The sequence below is a fragment of the Benincasa hispida genome, chromosome 3 (genome assembly GCF_009727055.1).
Source record: "Benincasa hispida cultivar B227 chromosome 3, ASM972705v1, whole genome shotgun sequence".
Classification (NCBI taxonomy): domain Eukaryota; kingdom Viridiplantae; phylum Streptophyta; class Magnoliopsida; order Cucurbitales; family Cucurbitaceae; genus Benincasa; species Benincasa hispida.
In genome coordinates, this window is record NC_052351.1 from 69461774 (window position 1) to 69472839 (window position 11066).

General features: G+C 33.1%; 1 protein-coding gene across 1 annotated transcript; it reads left to right on the forward strand.

Moving 5' to 3' along the window:
* The first annotated feature begins 953 nt into the window (after positions 1 to 953).
* Positions 954 to 3070, forward strand: LOC120074481 (heavy metal-associated isoprenylated plant protein 23-like). Its single transcript, XM_039027616.1, has 2 exons — positions 954 to 1295; positions 2732 to 3070. Exons 1-2 carry the CDS (start codon positions 1154 to 1156, stop codon positions 3034 to 3036), a joined length of 447 nt encoding a protein of 148 aa, XP_038883544.1. The 5' UTR covers positions 954 to 1153; the 3' UTR covers positions 3037 to 3070.
* The last annotated feature ends 7996 nt before the right edge of the window (positions 3071 to 11066 follow it).

The following is an 11066-nucleotide window of genomic DNA, read 5'->3' on the forward strand; positions in this document are numbered from 1 at the left end:
CTCTCATCTTTCTGCCTCTCATTTTTATAATATTAAGATATTAAGTTTTTGCACCAAAGTATAAAAGAATTTTAAAGATTTCCTACCAATAATACACAACAAAAATCCCAAGAAACAAAAAGTTAGGGTTTTCAAAGTTCATTTTTCAAAAAAGAGAAATTGGATGTCATCAACTTTCTTAATCAAAGTTTCCATTAGTTAAATAAAGGGAACATGATTTATATATAAGCGAAAGACAATTATCTTCACTGATATAAAGATAATTTTAGTGAAATCAAAAGTGAAATCCTAAAAGCTTATATCCAAAGTGAATAATATCACACATTGTGAAGAATTTGTTGTCCTAACAAAGGAAGTTATATTGTAACTTCAAAGATGCATTCTTGAGGAGATTCGTGAACTGAACTGATTGTGTGCTCATGGAGAAGAGGAATTGACTTAAATAAGAGTTAAATAAATAGATGACTCTTGAAGATAGTCTAAGACAAGGTCCATGCCACATGTGAGTCCAAACCCAAGAAAACCTTGAGAGTACATTTGCATGCCTCGAAAAAAAAAAAAAATAAAGGCTCAAGTCTTGGGGTCGACCGAGCCAAGTCTGCTCTATATCACCAAAAGGGTAATATTACACCTGTAGCATACGAAAATATTAAAATATATGTGGACTCTACAAATGGTCTCATCCTTCACCTTCAAGGGATAAAAAAATATTATGAGAACTTAAATACTTTGTATACTAATTTGGGCATTAGAGTGTATCTGACACCACACTTCACCAGTACGAATTTTCTTGTAGGTCAGTTCGAACAAATTCTTTGAACAAAAGAGCTCCACGTAAAAACAGGTGACCAAGACGAGATCTGCATGCCAACAATGATAACTTGTGTCCAATAAGAACAATTCAAAAAGAGACAACTCAAAACAAAGAAGCCAACTAGAATAGCCTTTTTAAGATTTCACTTTAGCCAAAGGAGAGGGTATACCCTGTTTTCTTAAAAGCTGTAACCAATCAACTTCCTCTTTCTCCCCTGTTTTCTTCATCCTAACTTTCTCTCTATATAATATAAATTCAATCAATAATACTTTCTTAGGTGTTTTCTTTTCATATTAGTTTCATTGTGGAATTTGGGTGATAGCCATTATTATTCATACAATGGGCTTTGAGCATTATTTGATATGCATTTCCCATAAACATTACAACAAACAACTCCAATTACAGACTGTGGAGCTCAAGGTTGCCATGGATTGTGATGGCTGTGAACTTAAAGTCAAGAAAGCCCTTTCTTCTTTACCAGGTTTTTCCTCATTATTTTCTCTTTTTCTCTTCTTCTCTTCTTCTTTTCACATCTTTTATCATGTTTTGTGAGAATTTGAAACTACGATATATAAAACATGTTTGGGAGTGATTTTAAAAATGCTAAAATTACTTTTGTCCAATCTAAAACTTAATTTCAATCACTCAAAATCGATTCAATGTTTAATTTTACGCATTTAAACACATTTTTATATTATTACAATTGATTTTAAATGATTAAAAGCATTTTCCGAGTGATTGTAAAAATAACAAAAGTGATTTTAGATGTTTCAAAATCATTACCAACACATGCAATTTAAAGGGTACTCATACATAAATCACCTCTCACATTTCCAAGTTGTGCTACCTCACGTTTACAAAAAATGTTGTATGTTTCATTTCACCGACAGTTTGTTTGATGATTTTTTTATTTGTCGTTGAAGAGGTTTTGGGATGAAATGAGAGCTTTGTTGACGTTTTTGTTTCATTGCTAATTGTACTATTTGTTTTTTTTTTTTTTTTTAATTTTTTTAAGTACAACAATTACGAGAATGGGGATCAAACCTTCGACCTTTGGGAAGGGAGGCAATCCTAATAACCATTGAACTAAGCTCATTTTGACTAATTATAATATTTATTGAAGTGGCATTACTATTCTTCTTTATTCTTGAAAAGTTGTTTCCCCCTCTTTTTCTTATGTAAAAAAATATGTTTCAATGTAACAACTTAAAAATGTTATAGTTAACATGAGCATAGTTTAGTAGTACTTAACCTATATTTCAAATCTACCTACTTTGTTTATATTAAAAAAACTTATATATTTGTTTTAAAGAAATTTTAAAAGCTAGGGTTGGTGTGGAAAATAATCTTTTATAAAGTTTTCTTTACAAAGACATTCAATTTTTTTTGGGAAGGAAAAAAAGGAAAAAGAAAACAAAACCTGTTTATTTGACGAACTACCAAAAAGAAAATCAGAAAGTATTAAATAATGGAAATTAGAGAAAAATTTGATTATTTCATGTTTTAATTTTATGAAACTCACCATTTATAATTGACTAGAATTGTATAAATAATATAATAACTTAAATTCCAGGGAGTGAATGGTTTTTACTATTATTATTTTGAACACAATTATTGCAATTTTTTTAATCTCAAATTCAATATACTAACCCATTTTTGAACATTTTGCCAAAAAAAAAAAGTAAAAATAAATAAAGATAATATATAACATATAAAATTTATCAGTGATAGACTCCCATAAATAATAGACTCTATTAATGATAAACTCCCACCAACATAAATTTCGAGAACCAGATTTAAATTTTTCTGTATTGTTATATTTACGACTACCAAAATTGAAAGTTAAGAACATGTTAATTATATTTTTGAAAACTTGTAGTTAGAAGTTGAAGGAAAAGAAAGTATTGGTGTTTGTAGGGGTGAAATCTGTGAAGATAAACAGAAAGCAACTGAAGGTAACAGTTATTGGATATGTAGAAGCAAACAAAGTATTGAAGAAGGCAAAATCCACAGGAAAAAAGGCAGAGATTTGGCCATATGTGCCCTATAATTTAGTGGCACATCCCTACATTGCTCCAATTTATGACAAAAAAGCCCCTCCTGGCTATGTGAGAAATAACAATATAGAGGACAATAATGGAAGTTTCCTCAAGTTTGATGACCCTTCAAACTTTGTCACCATGTTTAGTGATGATAACCCTAATGCTTGCTCCATTATGTAGCAAATATAAAAACATATCTTATTTTAATTTTACAATGTTCTTCTTGTTAGACAATGTTTTGCTAAAAGTAATCTTATGACTCTCTCATTCATATCCTCTAATTTTTTTGGAGATGGATGTTGTGTGATCAATGAAACATAAAAGAAAAATATTTGATGTAGTTTTTAGGGTTGCATCTATCGTTTTTTAAGATGGGTTAGAATTTTTTTCGCTTGCAAAAGCATAGATACAGTCTAGGATGCACTCAGATATATTGCTTAGATATAAAAGGTTGACTATTATATATTATGTTGTTGAAAAATAAGCTTTTTGTATTATTATTTCAAAGTCCAATGCAAAAGTTTGACTATGTTTCCAATTCATCCTACATTTACAAATTTATGAGAATGAGATTTGATGAATAAATTTATTTTCTAGTAGGACTTTGGTTTATCAACTTCTTCTTTGGCACTTTGAATTTAGGTTTCTATAGTTATGAATCACTCATCTTTAGTACATCTTCTATGCAACACAAATTTATATTCTAACTTGAGTTTAGTTCAGCGATAATTGACATTTAGAGGCCGGAATAACGATCCTACAATTATACATAAAAGAAATAAAGAAATAAATAATCTACAAATTAAATAAAAATGATTCAAATTTAGCTTATTTGTAAAATCCAAACACACATTATACTAAACTTTAAAATTTCATGAGTATGCATATATGTTTTTTAGCTTAGTGAAATCATGAGTTTAAACATTATTTAAGATTTCAAAATAATATAAGTAACAATTATTGTCATATAAACCATCGAAGTGATAAGAAAATAATAATATAAAAATAGACCAGAATGTAATCTGTGATTATAATAATATTTGAAATTCAAATAGACTTCAAAAAGAAGAAAAGGAAAAAAAAAAAAAAAAAGACAAGTAAAAGGAATAAAAACAATAAAGAAATTGAAACAAAAGCATCACTCTGTTGTTTCTAGGGCTTGGCGAGGATACCAACAGAATCAACTTTTATCTTCTTTTTGGCTTTTTCAACTTTTCCTTCCCTCCCTTTTTTCTTTATTTATTTTGCCTTTTCTGAATTTTTCTCAAATCCTAAGGCAGCGTAAAGTCATTATAATGAGAATTTCAAATTATTTCAAATTAGTAATATTGATTGAATGTTTCAAGGACAAAATCTACAAATGTTTGGGAGTTTAGTTTGTTGGATAAACAATATACTTTTAGGATTAATTATCTCCTCTTGTGTGAACCTACTGGGAATTTAGTCAACTAAAAATAATAATAATTATCAAATAAAGACATAAGTGATTTTAATACGGAAAAACCTCCTCAATGTGAGGAGTAAAAAAATCACCGACTGAAATCAAAATCTTCAGTATAATCAATAATAGGTGCAACAAGTTCTCCATAGTCACAATCATAGGCATTCACAAAATATATCTTAAGATTAATAATCTCGACAATAAATGGAAATAATAATGAAGAATAAATTAGAAAGGTCTCACTTTTAGGGATAACCAATTACCCACTGTATGTGAATATAGGTAGCTTCAAAAAAAATCTCCATCGTCTAGATTGAAGCTCCTCATTTGAAGAATATGCCGTCAAAATTTCAGCTCGATCGGACCACGAATCGACCCCAAAAAGCTGAAGAATGTTAATATTCAAAATGAAGTTTTCTCCAAAATTCTTATTGTCGTTTTAATTCCTCTTGGTTTGCGTGTTGCCAAAATAACTGGCGATTGCTAAAGGTTTTTCCTTAAAACCTAATAAACCCTAATGGGGTTTTATGTTCATCCTTCACTTTAAGTGAAATAATCCCAACACTTCTCCCCATATTTCACGATGTGGAGGAATTTTCCATTCCACAACGGAACGAAAAAATTCAAGCTTCTCTCTTAGTAGATTCTTCGTCAACATATCGATCTATTATGATCAGTATGGATCTTCTCAAGTTCAAATAGTTCATCATTCAAAACATATCTTATCTAGTGAAACATCATAACTATATACTTCGTTCTGGAATGAAGTGCAAGATTCTTACCAAGATGAATCGCACTCAGATTATTACAGTATAGCACATATCATTATTGTTTAAAGCCACACTCCTGTATAAAGCGCTTCATCCACAACATCTCTTTGCAAGCCTCTACTGCTGCAATATACTCTATTTCACTTGCAGAAAGTTCAACACACTTTTGCAAGCTTGGCTGCCAAGACACTTTGCCACCTGCAAATGTCATTAAATAACCAAAAGTAGACTTCTAATTATCTATATCTTCTGCAATATTTGAATCATCGTAACTAGCAAGTATTGATTTTCCACTGCTAAATGTAAGCTTCAAACTAGAAGTGTCTCGAAAATATCTCATGATACATTTAATTGCCTCCCAATGTTGGTTTCCTAGATTAGACATAAAATGACTTACACCACCAACAACACGAGCAATATCGGGTCTAATACATACCATAACATACACCAAACTCCTAGTTGCTGAGGTATATGAGATCTCATTCATATCTTCCTTATCTTTATATGTAGAAGAACTCTATTTACTACTCAGTTTGAAGTTACTAGATAAAGGAAAACTGACTGGTTTTTCTTTACTCATGTTGAAATGCTCAAGCACCTTCTCCAAATATTTATCTAAATCTCATAAGTATAGCTGGGCCAAAATTACCGTTTTATCCCTGTAATTACATCTAACTCCTTAAGTACCACTGATCCCTCTAATGAACAATAATTCATAGTCCAACTATGACCAAACCCTTCTCGGGCTAGGAGAGAGTGTGGTGCTACATTGTTCAAGCCCCAGAATCAGCCCTTAAGGGAGTAATTTATCTACTTATCCCTACATTGCAGAAGGAGTAAATTCCTTCTTGTGTAATGATGCGTTATTTTATGCAGTGAAATAATGAAAGAATTATGGTGATGGAAAATGTGTTGTGCAACAAGTTTTCTCAGCAGGACCTAAGTATAAATCCTACTGAGTTTCCTGGTAAGCCCAAGGTCAAACTCAGGGACTAAGGAACAATATGCGGCAATAATTTTTTATATTACTTTGCGGTAACCAATAAATCAAAGAGTTGTTGGGTCGTTGTTTACAGTATAAAATATATGCGATGGAGTTAAGAAAGGAGTTAATAATAAGGAAGATGCGATGAATATGCGGGGAACGGGTTGGGAAGGGGTTCAACTAACACTTCCTAGGATTGCGTTCATATATGCGATCATGCTACACACATACAATAGCAAATCATCTCTCAACACAAATGCTACGGCTTCTAGTTTTGGAACGCATGCGATATATGCGATGATGTCTATAGGACCTATACATAAGCCTCTATTCTTGTATATGTGATGACAATTGACACTCACACATACAAGGTGACCGCATAATATCATAACCTATCTCTAGGGTGCATGCGATGCATGTTGACAAACAGAGCTTATCTTTAAGTCTCTATCTCTTGCTTATGCAGATCTAATCTTGCTCTCTCGAGTCTAAATTCTAACCTAGCTCTCTCAAGTCTTAGGTTCTTTCTTTAGACTCTCTCTCGAGTAGCTCTAAAGGGGTGATGGGCGCAACATAAGACAAGATGATCGCATGCAATGAAAAACCCTAGGTCATATTAGCTAAGTTCTTCTCAACTCATTCGATAGATTTAGCTACTCATGCGTGCTTTTAAGAGAGTGAACAGATGTAGATAAGTAAGTTCCATTTTATAGATATATAATCGAAATACAGAATAACAATGCAGAATAAGAATAAAGAGCCTGGTAGCAATCTCTTGCTTCCCAAGGCTTTTACATTGTTCTTCTCTACTCTGCTCAAAAGATAATCTTGCTCTCGCAAGAGTCGACCCTCTCTCCATTTTTCCACGCCTCCTGGGTTCTCTCTCGAGCTGACCAGAGCAATCTTCTGGTGTCTCTCCCCTTCTCTCGCTCTGCCTTCTAAATATATAAAAACTATGAACAAGGCTACTTCTATCTGTAGAGAAAATTATCTAACTGAATGAACTCCTTTACTGAAGGTGGCCTCTGGTATTTATAGAGTTTTTGGGTGAAAGGCTTCTTCTCTTTTGTGATTGCACTGATGGGATGACATTAATTCTTTGTTTGATGCGCTGAATATTTGTCAACGAAAAGTTGAGTGTACTTGCTACAGTAGGTCGTTAACGGCTTGTCAACTTAATTTGGAGTCGACTGTTATCAGCTTTCTGTCCCATCATGATTTATTATGCTTTTCACCCAGATGCGCCCACCAAGATGCGACGGCTCTATGCAACAACCTTCTTGAGCAGATATTCACGAGCGCAAATGATCGCATAGCCTTGCGTTAACACAATCTCTTAATGCGCTCGGCTGTTGATTTCTTTGGATCGCATTTTCCGCCTTGCGTCAATGCATATTTTGCACAAAATTACATAAGTTAACTGTTTTAATGTGATGGGCGCATGCGATCATAATATTGTGAACTTAATGCTTTTGAACGCAATATTGTATATTTTTATCAATGCGATCCTACATTGTTTTATAACTTTGTGTTGTAATAACGTGCATTTTTACTTGTTATCATGTAGCTGTGTTCCCAACTTCCCAATCAGATGAATCCCCAAAATTGTAGCCTTGTTGAGTTGGCGATTTGGCCACTCTTACCCATACAAATCAAAGAATTGCCTTATAGGCAGGAGTTCATAACTTACTCAGGATTTAGGTTATGTTACCTATGGTCATCCTGGTGAAATATAAGTCTTTATTATGAACAACATTATATACATTTTGTGGTCTGGTCTTATACAAACTCCTTTGTATATAATACCTTTACTCACATGTCTCCACATGAATGATCAGGATCAAATCATTTATAGCACTTTACAACAACTGTAACATCTACAAAGTGGACCGTACTCGTAGTGTCACTAAGATAAGGTATCCAGCCTTATCCATCTACTACAGATCATTTAGGTTATCACTTAAACATGAACCACCTGTATGTCTCTACATACATGTTGAAGCTACAAGATAACCTTGGATGTTAGTTTATTGGTTTGTGGGTTTAATGCAACTAAATGTCAAATAAAACATCACATATTTTATTAGATAAACAATATGTTGTACAATATAATTACAAACTAGAGAACCCTAAGAGATTTAGGGCATCAACCCCTACTGCATAGCAGATGTTAGGTCTAGTACATAACTTCACATACATTAGGCTACCAAAAGTTGATGCATAGGGGATCCGTCTCATTTTCTCAACCTCTTGAGGTGTCTTAGGACACTGTTCCTTAGACAATATAACTCTATGCCTAAAAGGTAAAAAAACATCTCTTAGAGTTCTGCATCGAATACTTGACAAGCATTTTGTCAATGTATGATGCTTGAGACAGAGCTAGCATTTTGTTCTTTCGATCTTTAAAGATCTGAATTCCTAAAACAAACTGAGCCTCTCCCAAATCTTTCATTTGAAATTGGGTCGCTAACCAGTTCTTAATTGAAGTCAGTAGACCTACATCATTCTTAATGAGTAAGATATCGTCTACATACTGTTGGGGTTGATGCCTTAAATCTTGTAGGGTCCTATAGTTTTTATTTGTAATGTACAAACATTTTATTTATCTAATAAAATATTTGATGTTTTATTTCAAATTTAGTTGCATTAACCACAAACCATTAAACTAACATCTAGGGTTATCTTATAGTTTAAACATGTATGTAGAGACATATGGGTGGATCATGTTTAAGTGATAACCTAAATGGTCTGTAGCAGATAGATAAGGTTGGATACCTTATCTTGGTGATACTATGAGTATGACCCCCTTTGTAGATATTACAATTGTTGTAAAGTGCTACAATTGATATGATCCTGATCATTCATTTATAGCACTTTACAACACTTGTAACACTTAAAAAGCGGGCCATATCCGTACTGTCACCAGGATAAGGTACCCAGTCTTATCCATCTACTACAGACTGTTTAGGTTATTATTTAAACAAGATCCACTTGTATGTCTCTACATACTTGTTTAAGTTACATGAAATAACCTTAGATCTTAGTTTATTGGATTGAGTATATGTTGATAAAATAATATTTATTTTATTAACAACAATATGTTTATACACAGTTTATAAACTACGAGATTACAAAGAGATTTAGGACACCAATCCCAACAAAACCACGTTTGATCTTCGTTTTAGGGAATTAGTTCTTGGTGGCAATTTCATGCTGGTGAGATGACGATGCGGGTTGGAACTGGGCACATCGTTTCAGCTGTGGCAGTGGGAGGTCTCCAATTGACTTTATAGAATAAATTCATTTTACTAAAAAATTTATATATAGTTCCTGGTTTAAAGAGGAACTTAATTTCTATAAAGTGTTTGCTAGAACAATCACATTGTATTACTTTTCTTGTAAATAAAGTGTTTATTTCTAAGAATGGTGTCAATATTTGTTCAGCAGAACTGGAAAATAATTTATATGTGCTAAGGTCGTTAGTTACTAAAGCTCTTTATAACACTGAGATGTCAACTACGGTAACGAAACATACAAGACTTAAAATTCTCCTAAAGAAAATGCCCAACTTTGGCATCTAAGATCAGGACACATTAATCTTAATAGGATTGAGAGGTTGGTGGAAAATGGAGTTCTAAGCGAGTTAGAAGGAAATTCTTTACCTGTGTGTGAGTCACGATTAAAATACCCTTTATAGGAAAAGGTCACACGACCAAATAACCTATGAAGTTGGTACATTCAGACATCTGTGGTTTGATGAATGTAAAAGCTATGAGAAGTTATAAATATTTCATCACTTTTACTGATATTTATTCAAGATATGGGTACGTTTATTTAATGCAACATAAGTCCGAATCTTTTGAAAAATTTAAAGAATTCAAGGCTGAAGTTGAAAATGCATTAAATAAAACAATAAAAATATTTCAATCTGATCGAGGTAGAGAGTTTATGGATCTAACATTCCAAAACTATTTGATAGAACATGGAATTGTATCCTAACTCTCATCATCTGGTACACTTCAGCAAAATGGTGTATCAGAAAAGAGAAGTCGAACCCTGTTTGACATGGTTCGGTCTATGATGAGTTACACTTTCTTACTTGACTCGTCTTGGGGTTATGGAGTAGAGACTGTAGCATATATTTTGAATTTTGTTCCATCCAAGAGTGTTATCAGAACACCTTGGAAGTTATGGAATGGTCGTAAAGCTAGTTTATGTCATTTCAGTATCTAGGGTTACTCAGCATATGTGCTTGAGGCTAATCCTAAGGAATTGGATCTCATTCAAAATTGTGCCTATTTGTAGACTACCCCAAAGGAACAAGAGGTGATTACTTGTTTGACCCAAAATAAAACAAAGTGTTTGTATCCATAAACGTTACTTTTCTTGAAGAAGACCATATAAAGGAGCACAAGCCCCAAAGTAAGATTGTGTTGAACGAACTTTCCAAAGAAACTACTGAACCTTCAATAAGAGTTGTTGAAAAATCCAATACCTCAACAAGAGTTGTTGAAGTTGGGTCATCTAGTAGATCATATCCACCTCAAATGTTAAGGGAACCTTGACGCAGTGGGTGAAGGAACTATAATTATAGAGGACCTTTGAGTGGAAGCGAATCGTTCCAAACTCCATTGTGAAAGAACTCAATCATTTACAATCATACAGAAACGATTATGCATTAATCAATAAATTACAACATGCTTCGAAACAAATACAAAGGATAAGAGAGAAAATACCTTTGAAGAACTCTTTCTTCATGTATTTCCCTCGATCAAACTCGAACGCAATGATCAAGAACTCGAACTTGATCTCCCTCAAATACCAGCAATGACTATAACCCAATACTCGAACAGATGGACACTACCACAAGATTAACTTGGTATTCTCGGTGTGAGATTCCAGAAGTTGTGGGCTCTGGTTGATTTTGGGTAGAGGGATGGATTGGAGTAGTCGATCGAGTATGCATCACACATTCGTGTAGTACATGACGTCTATTGTATAGACTCGACGCTTG